This window comes from Carassius gibelio, chromosome B23 (genome assembly GCF_023724105.1).
Source record: "Carassius gibelio isolate Cgi1373 ecotype wild population from Czech Republic chromosome B23, carGib1.2-hapl.c, whole genome shotgun sequence".
In the NCBI taxonomy this organism is placed as follows: Eukaryota; Metazoa; Chordata; class Actinopteri; order Cypriniformes; family Cyprinidae; genus Carassius; species Carassius gibelio.
Genome location: NC_068418.1, coordinates 9,287,171 through 9,305,075, shown reverse-complemented (window position 1 = coordinate 9,305,075; position 17,905 = coordinate 9,287,171). Strand labels below are relative to the sequence as shown.

General features: G+C 36.5%; 2 protein-coding genes across 2 annotated transcripts; one reads left to right on the top strand and one right to left on the bottom strand.

The window, feature by feature from the left end:
• The first annotated feature begins 1,843 nt into the window (after positions 1 to 1,843).
• On the top strand, positions 1,844 to 10,183 carry edem2 (ER degradation enhancer, mannosidase alpha-like 2). Its single transcript, XM_052594972.1, has 11 exons — positions 1,844 to 2,094; positions 2,422 to 2,532; positions 3,467 to 3,506; positions 3,587 to 3,692; positions 3,918 to 4,043; positions 4,479 to 4,690; positions 6,300 to 6,441; positions 6,571 to 6,695; positions 6,852 to 6,996; positions 8,507 to 8,628; positions 8,731 to 10,183. Exons 1-11 carry the CDS (start codon positions 1,988 to 1,990, stop codon positions 9,184 to 9,186), a joined length of 1,692 nt encoding a protein of 563 aa, XP_052450932.1. The 5' UTR covers positions 1,844 to 1,987; the 3' UTR covers positions 9,187 to 10,183.
• A 268-nt stretch (positions 10,184 to 10,451) lies between these two features.
• Positions 10,452 to 16,820, bottom strand: LOC128012054 (NUAK family SNF1-like kinase 1). The gene is made up of 7 exons (XM_052594973.1): positions 16,502 to 16,820; positions 13,961 to 14,081; positions 13,734 to 13,885; positions 13,592 to 13,657; positions 12,476 to 12,595; positions 11,260 to 11,392; positions 10,452 to 11,194 (listed from the first exon to the last, which is right to left on the bottom strand). The coding sequence occupies exons 1-7, from the start codon at positions 16,652 to 16,654 to the stop codon at positions 10,641 to 10,643; spliced, it is 1,299 nt and encodes a 432-aa protein (XP_052450933.1). The 5' UTR covers positions 16,655 to 16,820; the 3' UTR covers positions 10,452 to 10,640.
• Between the last annotated feature and the right edge of the window lie 1,085 nt (positions 16,821 to 17,905).

Here is a 17,905-nt window from a genome sequence, read left to right as displayed (position 1 = left end):
CGGAGAATGAAAATGATGGGGATGCTTATAAACTGCTGGCAGAGGCTGCTGAGTGTGACCGCTTATTAAATTACAGCATACACAGGTCTCAGTTCAGCTCCACTACACTTTATTTAAAACAATATGCACAATAACTTTCCCTTTATCCTTATTTATTCACTTTCACTTTTTAATAAAAAAGAAACACCAAGTGTTTTGTATAATACTCCTTCGGTGTAACAATAAGCTGAGATTGTGTCGAACACATAAGACATTGTATTGTTATACGTTTCTACTTCTGGTTGTATATCTTTTATTTGTGAGCACTATATGATTTATGTATAGCAAGTTATTCATGTTAAACAGTTACATAGATGCACATATTCACTTGGACACTCACATCTGGTGCTGCACATTGAGCCAAATCTACAACTCTCATAATTTAAAGTTGACAACGTTATTCATGTTTTAACTCATGTTTCTAATGCTCATAATTGTACATTCACAACATAATAACTCAAAATAAGCTGTCTCAGTAACTTATCTCCTACCTGTTTTTAGTCGATTCATCTTTATAACATGTGTTGGGTAGAAGAAGGTGCTTATTTGTCTGAATCACTTTGAAGTTTTATTGGATAGTTTATTGGATAGTTTATTGGATTGTATTGAAAACTGTCAGATATCAATTTGCTGCTTAGGTGCTGCTGATTTCTCTTGTTTTGTCGATGCTTTCTATAAGTACACTTTTTCTGTTGGTAGATTTTAAAAAATAAATTAATAAAAAATCTGAAAACACTCAAACAATGGCATGTGTCTTTTTCAAACTTTACTTCATTTTTATTTAATTTTATTTTGTTATTACATTTTATTTTATTCCATTTAGTTATTTTGTTTCATTTTGTGTTGTTATTTAATTTAATTAAATTTTATCATTCTATTTCATTTTACTTTTATGCTATTATTTTATTTTTTTTCATGTTATGTTGTTTTAGGTTATTTTATTTTATGTTATTCTGTTATTTAATTTCATTTAATTCATTTACTTTTATGTTATTTTCATGTTATTTTATGTTGTTATTTTATTTTATATTTTCTTATGTTATTCATGTTATATTGTTTTATTTTGTTATTTTATTTACATTTTATTTTGTTTTTTATTTATTTTATTTTGCTATTTTATTTCATGTTATTTTCTGTCATTTTATTTCAGGTTATGTTGTTAGAGGTTGTTTTATTTGTTTTATTCATTTTATTTTATTTCATTTTGGTATTTCATTTAATGTTGTTTCATTTTATTTTATGTTATGTTTTAGGTTATTTAAATTTTATGTTATTTTCATGTTATTTTATTTTATGTTTTGTTATCTTAATTTTATGTTATTTTATTTTATATTATTTTATTTTGTTATTTTATTTCATGTTATTTTGTGCCATTTCGTTTAATTTAATTTTGTTAGTTTATTTTATGTTATTTTCATGTTATTTTATTTTATTTTATATCATGTTATGTTTTGTTATCTTACTTCATTTTATGTTATTTTATGTTTTATTATTTTCATTTTATATCATGTTATGTTTTGTTATCTTCATTTTATGTTATTTTATGTTTTATTATTTTCATTTTTTTTTCATGTTATTTTATGGCATTTCGCTTTATTTAATTTAATTACATTTTCATGTTATGTTTTGTTATCTTACTTCATTTTATGTTATATTATTTTATGTTGTTATTTTATTTCACGTTATTTTATGTCATTTTATTTTAATGTATATTTGATGTCATTTTATTTCTTCACAATCGTGTTCTCAGGACCGAGGACTTTTATTCTCTCAATCGCAGTCGCGGGGCTTTTATTTTAAACGCGACAGCGCGAGCTACCTGCACGTCAGCATTCGCTCACACGCACGCGCAGTACGTCCACTTCCTATTGTCACTGTTTGTAGTATTTGTGAGTATCCATGTCGCTGGAAATCGTATTGTTTGCCTTTGCTCACATCTCGTTACTTCATGCTTACTTTCCTTTTCTCCGCCGTTTTTTGCGCCACATACCTGTCTCCGAGCATCAGTCATGTTAAAGGCAGAGATTTTACTGAGCAGGACATGTCCCATTACAGGTGAGATTTCTTTATGACATGCTCAGTTCAGCATTAAATATTAATCTGTACTAAGTGGGTCAGAGTATCAGGCTGCGTATAGATATCACAGCTGCTCTAACAAGTATAAATACATGTCTGTAGTGTCAGTCAATCAGCTTTACCATATGCTCATGTGTGAATACCTGTTTTTATGCAGTCTATGGTGAATACATGTCAGCAGAAAGCTTGTTTACTAACTGTTAACGCCAGTCACCTGTAGCCTAGGAGTGTAATACCTGACACTGCTTTGAAGAATAGTGCTAATCAGTTCTGTTTAATGCTCGTTTGTTTTATTCTTCTCAACAGGGACAGAATAAAGTCCATGTTTTATCATGCATACAACAGCTACTTGGACAATGCATATCCCTATGATGAGCTGAGGCCGCTCACATGTGATGGACAGGACACATGGGGCAGGTATGAGCACAAACTCTGTCTATGCATGCTTCTTTTCCATTGCACTCTTCATCAGAGAGTCAAGGAGTCTAGATGCATGCACCTGAATAATCGGCACCACCTCTTCATGCTATCTTAACTTGTTTGACACCTGCATGTCATGAAGAGCACAGGTTACGGATCAGTCATGCAAATTCCAGGACATCTTTACAGCTGAAGCGCCTGCTTTAATCTTAGACCTGGAAATGATAAAAAATAGATAAGAACAAAATTTTCTGTTCATCACAGACTCAAAACCTTGCCAAACTGTAAAGACTTACCTGACTGCCCCAAAAACATAAATAACTTGCCTAAAGTAGATGTGTTTAACACCTCAATATCTTTTTTTGCTGGTTTACATATTGGTTTATTTATTTTTAGTAATTTCAAATCTGATTAAGTTAATTTTTGCTAGGCTCAAGATTGATTTACACAGAATAATTTATTGACGGTCAGACACATTTTACTGGACTGCAGTGTTTCATGTAAATAGCAACATTTGTATTCGACTCACGGTGTATTTTGAAAAAGTATCACCAGAATGGATATTTTTATTTTGTATTCATCTTAAATGGTCGATTTTTATATTTATTTATTTGTTTTTATTTTACATTGTACAACTCTTATTCAATTTGTTCTGCGTATGGAAATGGCCTTGCTGCTCATGTGACATTAAAAAAAAAAATTTTTCCACAAGATTAAAATAGCAGTTTTTATTAAACTTTGCTGGTGTAAAATTTCCGTTTTACTTCTTTAACATTCAGTGATGTCTTTGGCTAAATACCACTGGGACACTTTGTGGCATTATTCACTCCTGAACAACAGCAATTGAAGAACTGAGTTTTGTCTGTAATATATTATCTCTGTTATCACGACCGTGAGGTTTAGAAGTCCCTTCTCTGTTTGTTTCCTCCAGTTTCTCCCTCACACTCATTGATGCTCTGGACACATTGCTGGTATGAAATTTCATTCAACAAGATTGTTTCACGTCCTGCAGTGTTCAGATGCAGAGAATATGTGTCCTCTCTGATCACAGATATTGGGAAACCACACCGAGTTCCAGCGCGTGGCCACACTGCTCCAGGACACGGTCGATTTCGACACCGACGTAAATGCATCTGTGTTTGAGACCAATATACGAGGTAAAGTCACCAGCCTTCTTGGATAAATATCACAAAGCTAAATATTATTTGTGCATTACTTTTAAATATGGTAGAGTGCATTGTTGTCATGCAAAACAGAATATCTTGAATGTTTCTTTTAATTTTGGGGTTAAATATCGCCTGGGCTTGTAGTCCGTGAGGTTCAAGCAGTTTCACCAGTGCATGTGTTGATGTTGTGGTCACATGATCCAATCTGATCTGCAGTGGTGGGTGGGCTCCTCTCGGCTCATCTGCTCTCCAAGCGTGCCGGGATGGAGGTGGAGGAGGGCTGGCCCTGCTCCGGACCCCTCCTGCGCATGGCAGAGGACGCGGCCCGCAGACTGCTGCCTGGTGAGGGAGCTAACATATGCTTCAAACTAGAACTAGAAGTAATAGGGCAATGCCGTTCCTGTCTGAAACATATTTGGCATGTATTGTTTGTTGCAGCTGTCATTTGCGATTTGCAAATGTTCAAAGATGATTAAGTGTAAATGTTAGTGCACCACAGTCACTGAGCAAAACGTTTTGTTAATGTTCGTTTAACAGTTTCCAACCAGCTTTATACTGTTACGATGATGTATAAATCTCAATTCCGAAAAACTGACACTTGAGACTGGTTTTGTGGTCCAGGGTCACAAATGTTAAATGTTTTTTCATGGAGCCATAGATTTTTAAGAGCATATGGTTTATGATACACTAATGCAAATCTGGCATGCTGTGTTGGATGGAAATCGATCATGATAACTGCATAATGCTGTCAGTTTGATCTATCCTGTCTCTTCTCAGCTTTCCAGACCCCCACGGGGATGCCGTACGGGACGGTGAACCTGCTGAGGGGGGTGAACCCCGGCGAGACCCCGGTCACCTGCACTGCTGGAGTGGGCACCTTCATCCTGGAGTTCTCCTCCCTCAGCCGACTGACCGGAGACCCTGTGTTTGAGAACGTGGCTCGCAAAGCTCTCAGGGCCTTGTGGAGAACACGCTCCGATATCGGCCTGGTAAAACATTTTGAGTCCAGCATGCTTTGGTTTTAACTAAACATTATGCAATATTAAAGGAATAGTTCACCCAAAAATAAAAGAATAAAACTGTCTGAATATGTAGTCACCCCCTCAAGCCATCCAGATGAGTCTGTTTCTTCATCAGAACAATTTAGCTGTACATCACTTGCTCACCAATGGATCCAATGCATTCAAATGGGTGCCATCAGAAAAAAATCCATCATTAAATCCCTTTAACGTTGGTGAAAAAGTCCATCCTCTGGTGTCTTCTAACATCAAAAAGGACTGTTTTATTCTGTTTTCACTTGGAAACGGTGCTTGGTCTGTGCATATTTCTCTCCTGATTCAGACAAGAGTACTTTTTCACTGAAGAAAGCAATATTCTGGGTAGAGGAGTCAGTACTTTTTGTTTTAAGGTAAACATGTTTTAATGTAGGATTAGGTTTTTTTACAACACGCAGCGTTTCGCTTCACTAGGCATTAACTGATGGACTGGTGTAGGTTACACTTGTGGATTATTGTGATGTTTTCATCAACTGTTTGGACTCTCATTCTGACGGCACCCATTCACTACAGAGCATCCACTGGTAAACAAGTGATGAAATGCAAAATTTCTCCAAATCTGTTCACATGGAGAAAAAAGACTCCTCCACTTCTTCAGTGTCCTGATTGCACATGCATTTTTTGTGCAAACTTTTCCTTTAATAGAATGCAATACTAACTTATTCGCTGGTGCATTTTTTATTTTACATTTTACTAGTACTGTGATGCACAGTATAGGAATGACCTGCATGTACGCAAGAGTCCTACTGACCGCAGCCTGCTAGTACTAGTTAAACCACTCAGTAATGTCTCTCTTGAAAAGCTTTGACCAAATGCCTTTAATAACTTTAATATTTATGCTTTAGCTGGTGCTTTCTTAGCACAGCATTAATCGCTTTAACAGCAATTACTAAGACGAGGTGACTGAAAACCAAAATCTATGTTTATGTTTGTCTGGGGTATACAACCAATTATCCCTGAGTTCACAGAAAACAGATTATTATTATTATAGAGCCTCTACGCCATAAAGCTCATACATATCCTAATCTGATTAACACTTAGCATTTTGCTGTGTAGCATGGCTGGACATATTTACAAGCTGATTAAATAGGGTCATATACATGTGTTTGCAACAAAATATGCTAATTAAAAAATATATATAATTGTGACCACTTTCTGCCCTCTCTCTCACCCATAGAATTAAATGGGGCTTGCAATGTAAACCCTCTTTGCATTTGAAATGAGTAACAATGCTCACACGTGCAAAACATTTATATATATATATATATATATATATATATATATATATATATATATATATATATATATATATGAATATTTCCCCAGGTTTCCTACACTTGTGGAAAAGCATGTAAGCTTGCATTTTAGCATTGCAGTTTTAATAATAAAAACTTGTCTGTTTGATGTCAATTTATTTGTAGGAGACACAGTATAGAGCTACAATATTTCAGCAATTATTGGGCAGCATGATGGCATGCATTTACCATATGTTAACAGTTGCATTCAGTGTTCATGTTATCATATAACCGTCTCGTTTCTTCAGGTGGGCAACCATATAGATGTCATAACCTCTAAGTGGGTGGCTCAGGACGCAGGGATCGGGGCGGGAGTGGACTCATATTTCGAGTATCTGGTAAAGGGGGCCATCATGCTGCAAGATGAGGAGCTGCTGGCAATGTTTCACGGTAAACTGACAGCTGTGTTACAGTTGCTATTAGTTTTGACAAGAATAGCTCATCATAATTGCTGTTTATTCATCTTTCTTGACCTTGCCTTGCATGAAAGCATTATCAACTTTCAAATGTGTGTTGCAGAATTTGATAAGTCCATAAAGAACTACACTAAGTTTGATGATTGGTATCTGTGGGTGCAGATGCATAAGGGGACCGTCTCAATGCCTGTGTTTCAGTCTCTGGAGGCGTTCTGGCCTGGACTGCAGGTGAGGAAGCAGATCTGACACCATACACTCGTCCAGTGTGTCACAAGACAAAGGGAAAGCACCAGTTTGACTAGTTTCAAGTCTTTGTTATCTATTTACTGAATGCATCCGAGAGCAGAGTTCTGTTTCAGTTTGTAATGTTCATGTGTTTATCAGAGTTTGATAGGTGATATTTCCAGTGCCACGAAGACCTTTCATAACTACTACAGTGTGTGGCGTCAGTTTGGAGGACTCCCGGAGTTCTACAGCATTCCTCAAGGTTACACCGTGGACAAACGAGAGGGATACCCTCTGCGCCCAGGTGTCTATGAAACACTTTGATTTAGAGCCTTGGAACACATTTGGGTCTTTCCTGAAGATTTCGGAAAACAATGTTTTTTTTTGTTTTTTTTTCTGTTTTTTCCCTTTTTAGTGTATATATATATATATATATCACACACTTTTGAATTACCGTATTTTTCAGACTATAAGCCGCACCTGAGTATAAGTCGCATCAGTCCAAAAATACGTAATGATGAGGAAAAAAACATTTAAGTCGCACTGGACTATAAGTCGCATTTATTTAGAACCAAGCACCAAGAGAAAACATTACCGTCTACAGCCACGAGAGAGCGCCCTCTCACGGCTGGAGACGGTAATGTTTTCTCTTGGTTCATTTCTTTTGGTTCATGTCAAATTAATTTTGATAAATAGGTCGCACCTGACTATTAGTCGCAGGACCAGCCAAACTATGGAAAAAATGCGACTTAAAGTCCGGAAAATACGGTATGTTGCTGAACATGAATAGAATATTTATGCATAAACGCATTATAAACAGACAACAAATGTGACATAATAAAAAAGCTATATCAAATAAACTACTAAAAAAGAAAAAGAAGGTTGGAAAAATCTTAAGGCCACATTTTGCTCTGCTGACATCATTTTAGGTTTCATAAAAATGTATAGTTTTGAGCTAAAAGGTGAGAAAATCACATTTTGAGCAAAAACTACATCTGGATAATATTCAGTACAATTATCAAAGCATAAATTCCATCAACATCCACAGACTTATACCACTTCCTGGGACAGCATTTCACTCCATAACATTATGCAGTTTTCATTTATATGCTGTCTATTTCTTATTTACATCTGTTTACATAAGTGATCACTCGTTTTTCCAGCCTGTTCACGTGTGTTTTTGTTTGGGAGGTTTTGTACTCGTTCAGGAGATGTGTAATAGTGCCCCCGAGTGTACAACAGTGAAAACACAAAAAGCCGTAAAAACATGTCAATGGCGGGGAAGCGTTGTCTTCTATATGACGCGATAACTCGTCAATGTCGTGGAAAGAGTTAATAAATTACTGCAGCATGGAAATTTGATCATCTTTTCATCAAAGAAGTGCAATGCAAGTAAAATAAATATAGTTAGTGAAAACTCTAAATTAACATGCATGTTGTTTGAATATATCATGATTACTGTTAAAAAATCTGTTCTGATTTCTTGAGTTTTCCAGCTTTTAGCAAGCACCACTGTAACTATTGCTCATCCCATTTAGTACACAACCCTATTAAACACCACTCAACCCACACAGTCACACTTTAGCAATGCTCTAACAACCCCTCATAACACCCTAGCAAACACTTTGCAAATAATGTGCATGAAAGCAGAACATTTCAAATAGGCACCTATCAGATTTTTTTTTTTTCAGGTCATGTAAAATCTGCTTTGTTTTTTTTTTTTTTTTTTTTTTCTCTCCATACAGTTGTTTGATTTATATTATTGAATGAAACTGAAGTGACCCTCTGTGTGTGTTTGTGTTTGTGCTGTACAGAGTTGATCGAGAGCGCCATGTATCTGTATAAGGCCACCGGTGACCCGACTTTCATGCAGCTTGGCCGGGATGCAGTCGAGTCGATTGACAAAATCAGCCGGGTGAACTGTGGCTTTGCCACTGTGAGTGTCTCAGGGCTACATTTCAAAACGAGTCTCAGTACAACACTGAGGCTAAAACCAGCCCAGTCCCTAAACATGCTCATCTTTTTGTTTCTGCCGAAGGTAAAGGATGTAAGGGACCACAAGTTGGACAACCGCATGGAGTCCTTCTTCCTGGCCGAGACCATTAAATACCTCTACCTCCTCTTCGATCCTGAAAACTTCCTTCATAACACGGGCACAGAGTTCGAGCTGGGCGGCCTGCAGGGCGACTGCATACTCGGCGCAGGCGGATATGTGTTTAACACGGAGGCTCATCCGCTGGACCCCGCCGCGCTCCACTGCTGCAGCCGATACCAGAGCGAGCGCAGGGAGCTACAGGACACACTCATCAGCCTGTCCCAACCACTCAGGCCTGCAGCGGACCAATCAGAGGAGACGCCAGGCGCCGGCGGCACACAAGAGAGCATCGCCCTGAAGCCGGGAGAGAGGAGGACCGCTCGGGCGCTCTCCTGCCCCACACAGCCCTTCAGTGCCAAACTGGCTGTCATGGGTCAAGTCTCCTCCGACGACTCTTGAACAGACTTCAGCAGAGTGTAAAAATGTAGATTATGTTTGTAATTTAACTCTGGTGAGATGTGGATTTTTTTCCCCACTCTTTTTATTAAAAAAGTATTTGATGACAAAAGTGTTGGCGTTCAGTACGATCATTTTATCAAAGCGTTTTCATTTGGGATTCAGGATTTTACCATCCCGATACTCCTCGAAATATTTTTATTTTTAATGAGGTGAGTGTTTTCCCAACACTGCACATATCCCCTCATTCATTCGCTCACACAATGAAGGGAATAAAGAATAAAAATGATCGGCTTAATAGGCCACACAAGACCAAACACTGCTGCTTAACTGAGATTTTAATACTAATTCTACTGTGTCATGCTAATCAGTCTAAACAGCGTGTTTTCTCTTCACGTGAGAAAGCAAATGAGAGCCAGAGAGCAAAAGTTTTGAATGTCCCCTTAAACTCTTGCCCATTTTGAACACCAGTATAAAGTGAGAATGGCACGACTGTAGCTCCGCACAAAGCCTCTGTTCTTTTGGGATGGGATTTACGGATTCATAGCTGATTTAACTTCCTTTGAGGCAAATAAATAAATTGACCTGGGTTATTAACAATTTCACAGCACGCATTATCTTAGCAGCTCTAATGTCTGAGGTATTTCCAGATGATTATGGTTAGGAGTTATTCAGTAGCATGTTAATGCTGCTGTTGTGACTCCTTGATTGGGGTTACAGGCCAAATGATGCAGCTCTGTGCTGCTCGAAGTCTCTTCTGCTCACCAAGGCTGTATTTATTTAGTCAAAAATACTGAAAAAACAGAAATATTGTGAAATATTTTTACAATTTAAAAGAACTGTTTTATATTTGTGCAATTTGTAAAATGTCATTTATTTCTGTGATCAAAGCTGAATTTTCAGCATCATTACTCCAGTCTTCAGTGTCACATGATCCTTCATTGTTACATTTTTACCCTTACCATTGATGCATTTTGATGAATAAAAAGTTGAAAAAGAACGTTTACTTTAAATAGAATTTATTTGCAACATAAATGTACTTCCTGTCACTTCTGATCAATTTAATACATCCTTGCAGAATAAAAGTGTTTCATTGTTTTATTTAAAAATGTACTTTTGAAGTGTTTATGCCAATACTTCTTTTTTTAAATTCATTATTAATATACAGCATTTATTGATATAGGTTCATGTTCATTTCGACATATTTCTAATACATATTTCAATAGTTGTATTAACATTACAAACAAACGTAAATCAACAATGACCAATAGTTTATTTATAAATTAAATAAATACAATAAATATATATTTTTTTCAAAATAACATAATACAGTAACATTAACCTAGATTAATAAATGCTACATAATATTGTTCATGATACTTAACGCTCTCATGTTAACTAGTTGAACTGTAAAGTGTAACCGATATTCTTAGTTATTAAATTCAATGCATTTACAATCATTGCTCATGATCAAAATAGGTATTCTGTTGAAAGTGTAGACCTGTAGACCCGTGTGTTTTCCACAGGGAGATCTTGATCTCAAACTCCATCTCCTGCTGCTCACCTCCATCACACTCCTGGCTCGTTTCGCCCAAACCATGTGACCACGTAGGAGCCGACGTGATTGGAGAAACACCGGAGAACTTTCCGTGACACTTGAGAATGCCCTTCCTCGTCCTCCCGTTCTCTGTCCCGACTCTTTCCACGTCCTGGCCGGTCGCTGCCGTACTGTTTCCAGCAGACACAGACCTGTCTGTGTGCTCAACCTGATTGTAGAGATGCTTCAGGATGCCCTTCGTGGGCTGGTTGTGGGACGACAGCAGATCGAAGCTGCTGTTTGAGGACAATCTACTTTCTTTAGGTGTCTTTCTGGGTAGAGTGGAGGCGCACGGTTTCATCTCTTTAGCTTTGGGACCGTTTCGGTTTAGCCACCAGTGGTTAGCGATGTCTTCCACAGTGGCTCTGTCCTCTGTTTTCACTGTGAGCATCCATCCGATCAACGAACGGGCCTCTGTAGGAAGAATTGGTAAATCCTCACTCGTGATGGGCAGATATATGTGAGTGTGTGAGGTTCACCTGACAGGATATCTGGGGTCTTATATCGGCCGTGGCGGATCTGCTCTTTAAGGACGCTGTAAACTGTGCCATCGAAAGGCATGGAGCCATAAACCAGAGCATATAACAGCACACCCAGAGACCAGCAGTCCACCTGGGACATAAACCAAGCAAAAGCATCATTTAAAATCTGTTTACTGATTTAAATGCCCTTGTGAAAAAGAAGAGCACTTAATTGTATTGAATTTGCATTTGTAGTTTACTTTCAACTGTAAGATTATAGTAAAAAAAAAACTTTACTTGCAGATGATATAATATTAATGACTATTAGCTTATGTGAATTTCTTCTGTGGAATGATATTTTGAAGAAAATTGGTAACCGTATGGTTTCGGCTCCCATTGTATTTTTTGCTCATACTGTGGAAGTCAATGGGACTCATAACCCTTTGGTTGCTATCATTTCATATCATTTCATCTTTTATGTTGCAAAGAATAAAAAAGTCACAGAGGTTTAATACGACATGAGAGTGAATAAATGAAGAAAGAGTCATTTTCAGGTTTACTTTGTAAAAATGTACATTAAAGTACTTTAAAGTACATTTGTTGTTTGATTTACCTTGAAAAAAACAGCATTTTTTCCATACTCAAGTAAATCTTCAAATTACTTTTACTTGAGTAGACGTATAAACTAATAGATGTCTAATGTATTTACGTATTAAATTATATTTAATATGAAACCGAGCAATAAACAGTACAATATTATGGGTTGGAATGATGTGAAGTAAAGCTTTCTAAAGAAAAACACTGATAAAGTACAGACACTTCAAATGTACTTTTAAAAATACTTCACTACTGTCTGCCTCTGCTAAATTGCAACTTCTTTACAAATGTGAAATTACAAACATATCTAAATACATGACTTAGATTTTGCACTAGAAATGGCATTAACGTATTTTTGCCAGTGCACATTACTTTAAGCATATATACAAAGACAGTAGAAGTAATTATGAAACTATAAATAAAGATGTACTTAAGCACCACTTAAGTGGGTCAGAAAGCACTCTAATATTCAGCAAATTGCCCTACTTTTAACCCATAATACATTTGAATTTAATTGCAAATAACATGTAATCAGGAGTCTAAACATTACATTCAGTATATAACATTATAAAAGCACATTTTTAAAAGCATGCTTAAGTGTGCTTGCACAAAGGCGAGCTATCAGAGTAAATGTAACCTCAGGTCCGTGGTAAGGAAGGCCATTGATAATCTCTGGAGATGCGTACAGTGGGCTCCCGCAGAACGTGTCCAGACACTGGCCTCTCGTGTAGCGGTTCGACAAGCCAAAGTCAGCCAACTACAACAAACAGAGCATTTACAGATACAGCAGATCTGTATTAAAATGGGTGACCTACTTCTGTTTATTAAATGGAATCTATTTCTGAGTCAAAGAGGGAGGACGAAAATAGGAAAAGGAGGTTAATTCTGAAGTATAATTATAATTAGGAATGCAGCAGCAGAGACGAATCATATTACACCACCCGACAAACATTTGGACACACTTGACTGAATTTATTCCCAAAAACATTTGATATGAGGGTTTATGCTGAATTGCTTGCAATTAGATCCGTAGACAAAAACGAACTGTGCATGCATACAAAATAAAACTCTCGTTCTGCGTTTATTTAAGAGACACAGAATCTGGTATGAGAAAGCCGTCATCTTTCATCATGTTTCCTACATCCAGTTACAAAATGAAGACAAAGGATGCCTGTCTGTTACCAGCTATGAGGCATGGTGAGGTACACACAGCTATTTTGCTTGTCATCTGATCCGGTGATTGCTTGTCTGTATGGTTTTGGAATGAATGAGGCAGCTCTATTGTGCTAAATAATGCAACATTGTTCCCTCATAATGTTCCCATATTCCAGAATAATGACGCCCCTAAATAAATCGAAGAGTGATTTCATAAACACCAGGATGAAGTCAAATTCAATCCATGGTCATCAGGATCTGCACATCCTTAAACCTTCACAGGGACGTTCTGGATTTCAGAATAAGACTTTACCAATCCCTGGAAAGAGTTCACAAAAAAAGAGAAATAATAAGTTCGACAGATTCCAAAAAGATAATGATGCTGATCAAAGCTGATCCTAAATTTGAATGGTTTCATTGTTTTGTGTTTCTGATATATTCTCCGCTGTACCTATGATTTAAAAATAAAAACTGTGTGCAGTTCATTTGAAGTGGATTCAAAGCCATCAGTCTCTGTAATGATCCAGTGGATGAGAAATGAAAAGGCATGAATCATTTGTCAATTCTCTATCAGTCAGTTTGAGTTTGAATCGTTTACCTTCACATTTAAGTCTTTGTCCAGAAGTATATTCTCCAGCTTGAGGTCACGATGAACCACACCATTCTGAGGAACATCAAGAGACTCAGTATAAACACAAACATGCTATATAATAAAAACAAATATGATATAGATCATTTACTCTATGGCAGTACTGCACAGCAGAGGTGATCTGTCTGAAGAAGTGTCTGGCCTCCTCCTCCGACAGTCTCTGTTTGTCCTGAATGTAGTCGTACAGCTCTCCTCCGCTCGCGTACTCCATCACCATCACGATCCGCTCTCTGCTCTCAAACACTGGAAACACAACACATTTCATTAACGGAGAGGTCTCACACACACAGAGGTTGTGAGACTGTGGATGTGATTTACCCTCATACAGACGGATGATATGTGGGTGCACGAGAGAGGCACTGATCTCGATTTCTCTCTGGATGTGAGATCTATCCAGATCATCCCTCAATCTCTCCTTTCTAATAGATTTAATAGCCACCTGAAACACACAAACAGACACATTATAATCAAACACACCAATGAACCAAATACATATGCCTGTCTGTTGAATTTCCTCAAAAATACATGGAGAATGCAATTAATACAGACTTGAATAAACCTTTCCTGCCATGTTCTGTTCTCAGTTTCTCATATTGATAGCTTTTGCGTGGCTTGTAATCAGAAAAGTTTACATGGTTTAACTAACCCAGTCTCATTATAACTGGTCTTTTACTAATGTATATTTTATAAAATAAGCAGGTTTATTAAAATGTATTATTTATTTAAAATTGTATTCATGATTTGAACGTTCATAATATTTATTTAGTTTTAACATGAAAAAAAGTGTTTTCTTTTTAAATGAATGAATAATGAGAAATTAAAGTATTTTAGCACTTATTTTAGCATCTTTTTTTTATTTGTGCAAACATTTTCCACAAATATTTGGAGCCAATACAAATACAAATAATCAATTTCTTACTACAGTTTTCAAATATTTCTACTTTTCCCCATCTTTTTTCTGTCACTGACCTATAGCATAGATGTCTAAACAGCATAAATATGTCCAGTAGTCTAACCTTAACCCTAACAGTAAACAATTCATATATTTGATCAATTTAAAAGGTTCAGGTTCATGAATACAATTCAGACTGCAGAACAAAGATGTTATCCACATTTTTTAATGGTTCTACACAACAAAAGTGACTTGCGTTTATCTTTGAATTTGCCACTAAGGTATTGTTTAGTCTCTGGCACATATTGTGCTCTGTATCTCATGTGTTGTGTTGCATCTAGTGAGCTTGGAGCAGCAAACACAAAGCTCCATTGTAACCCCCTGGATTTTTACGATTCCCAAATTCCTTGAAATTCATTAACTGAAATCATGATGTGGCTTAAAGTGAAACTATGTCATTTCTTTGCTAATATCATCAGCAAACAGAATTTCCTGATGTAAATAAAGTCAAGCTAAAAAGATATCAATCAACCCCCAAAATCACCATCTAAAGCCTGCTGTCTGTATGGCGACACTGGCAGAGCCATCTGGGTAACTGCCAAACAACTCGGACCCTCAGACGCCTCGCTCCCCTGTCACACATGGCTCCCTCTGAATGCCGTTAGTGTTTTTCTCCAGGAATCCCAGCTATGCTTAATGCTCCTGGATTCCGGAATACTTCACCTCTGAGTCCGGATGAGTGACAGAGTGAGAGAGAGGCTCAGCTGCTGCTCTAATCTGATTGGACACTGAGATTACTTCATTTTTCCCATTAATGCGATACATTTTCAGGCTGTGAAAGAATGCAGAGACCGGCTGTGGGGAATGTCTCTTTTGTTTTTGTTAAATGTCAGACTGAGTGATGAATGAGTGGTTAAGTATTTAATTAAGTTTGCTAACATGGGGTCTACATACAGTAGACACGCGTGTACACGCACAAAGCACCTATTGGACAAGCCAAATAATAATTAACTGAGTAAAGACATGCTGACTGACTGACACGCTGTCAGAGGTAAGAGACACATGCTGGATATTCTTCTCAAAAGAAATTAACCCTCTGAACATTTTGGATTAAATTAATTGAAATTTAGCCATTATTATGAGGGGCTCAGAATCACAGAATCTATCATTTTTTTGAGAAAAGTCAGGCCAGTTATCTAACTAATAACTAAATAATAATTATAATTATAATAATAATAATAATAAATGTTGCTAAAATAAATGTTAACTGAAGTAAAATAAAATTACATTTACACACACACACACACACACATATAAGCCACACTTCTTATTTTTATTTAGTTTAAGTTGATGGATAAAATCAATAAACTGAAATAAATAGCAATAAATAATGCATATAAACATCTTTATAAAAATAATGATTACACACTAAGATAAGATTTTAGATTATTTATGTATTTTTTGCATATTGGAAATCTAAGGAATTTGGTTTAATTTAACACTTGAGTGTCCTTCCCACACCACAACTCTTGTTCATTTATATTACATAATCATTTACACTCAAATTATTATAATATTCCCTATAATATTATAGAAATGCACTATTATACTTTAGAAACCTTCGTCAAGACTTAAATGTTTTCTTCTATAACTAATATTATATATAATACAATGCGTATTTTACACTGATACAATTTATTATTATTAAGATTTAAATGGTTATTATTACAATGATTCGCTTTTGGATAAACAGCTTTTAAATGAAAACTGAGCAATTTATGAGAAATTAGAGAACTATGAGAAATTTACTCAAATGAAGACCTTCTTATAACAGTGAACTGATTTATAAATAAAAACCAGATGTAAAAATTACCTTTATATAGGCCTAAGCATTTTTTTTTTATCATCATTCAAAACAGCACAACTGCAATGCATGTGTCGATATAAAAGCAGCTGAAGTGTCTCACCGTCTTCCCGCAGCGCCTCTCCACCGCTCGCTTGACTTTACCGTACGCGCCTCTACCGAGCGTCTCCAGCACCTGGAAGCGGCGCGTGAGGCTGTGTTTGTGCTGGTGCTTCTTCACCTCTGCTCGCTCCTCCGGTGTGTGCGCGCAGTCCATCGCCGAGGAGCAGCTCACCTGGGAGGCGTGCTGTAGCCGCTGTTTAGAACGGCGACTTAAGATGAGCTTTTCTGATATTTACTGGAATAAAATGACAGGAAATAGAGTAACATGTTGTTGTTCTGAAAGTCTGGAGCATCTTCTGGTTCACTGCCTGTGCTCTCTTTTCCTCCGGAGCCCGGCATCGCTGACGAGGGGCGGAGTCGAGCTGTCAATCATCAGCGGTGACGCGCATCAGTGCCAGGATGGACTGCTGACTCCAATCCTACCTTAAAACATACAAATAACGCCATATCTGAACAGCAAATCGTGGATGTTGAAGCCATACGAACTGCAGTGCACACACACACAAATTATTTTTAAGAAAAAGTTTATATACATATATATGAAATAATAATAATGAACGCAGTTGCAAAAATGTCTTAGTAAAGTGTTATTAAGCTGTGATAAAGGACTTTGCTTTGATATTTTGTATTGAAAATATTGAAGTTCATATAGATGTCGTGTATTGTACATGTATAGGCTAGATGTACTTTTTACAGCACTCGATATTTAAGAAAAATATAAACATGTCAATGTCCAGTATATACAATATAATACATACTAATTTATAAATAAAATTATCTTTTTTGTTAAGTTTAATGTTAAATAAAAAATAAAAAAATCTTTAATTGCCATTTATGTTGTCCAAAAATAAAGTGTAGATGTTTTTTCTTTTTTAAAAATCTATTTTCTTTATAATATATATCTTAAAAGCAAGTATTTTAACCCATATTTTACATTTAATGGCACATGAAATTTGATTTGACTGACTTGAAATATTATCAGAAGATTCCCAAAGAGAAAAAAAGCCAAGTGAATATAAATGTTTAAACTTTGTGTGAGAAATGTGTCAATCAGCAAACAAAAAGCAATAATATACATTTTTCTAAATTATGTTTTACTAACAATGTTCGGGGGGGAGCATGATCATATAAACAACCAATTTGGCACAGTGTAACCTGTTTAGCTAATCATCCTAACTAGCACAATGCGTACATACACAGCATACTTAACTCTTTCCTACAACAGTTTTCCGGTGTTGTGTCCATTACCCCTGCAAAATTATTATCCCTTCGCATTGAAATCACTATAGCTGATTGAATACACTGCTAAACTTTGCTGTAGTTTTACAGTTAGTTAGCGCAAAAAGCCTAGTAAACTATATATTATCAAGCATCCCACACCTGAGATATGCAATATCCCTCCGAT

Coding starts and splice junctions, on each gene's coding strand:
- edem2 (XM_052594972.1), top strand. CDS start 1,988: ATGCTTACTTTCCTTTTCTCCGCCGTTTTTTGCGCCACATACCTGTCT. Junction 2,095..2,421: donor CAGGACATGTCCCATTACAG/GTGAGATTTCTT, acceptor TCTTCTCAACAG/GGACAGAATAAAGTCCATGT. Junction 4,044..4,478: donor GGCCCGCAGACTGCTGCCTG/GTGAGGGAGCTA, acceptor GTCTCTTCTCAG/CTTTCCAGACCCCCACGGGG.
- LOC128012054 (XM_052594973.1), bottom strand. CDS start 16,654: ATGGACTGCGCGCACACACCGGAGGAGCGAGCAGAGGTGAAGAAGCAC. Junction 11,393..12,475: donor TTCCTTACCACGGACCTGAG/GTTACATTTACT, acceptor TTTATGTCCCAG/GTGGACTGCTGGTCTCTGGG. Junction 11,195..11,259: donor GACCCCAGATATCCTGTCAG/GTGAACCTCACA, acceptor TTCTTCCTACAG/AGGCCCGTTCGTTGATCGGA.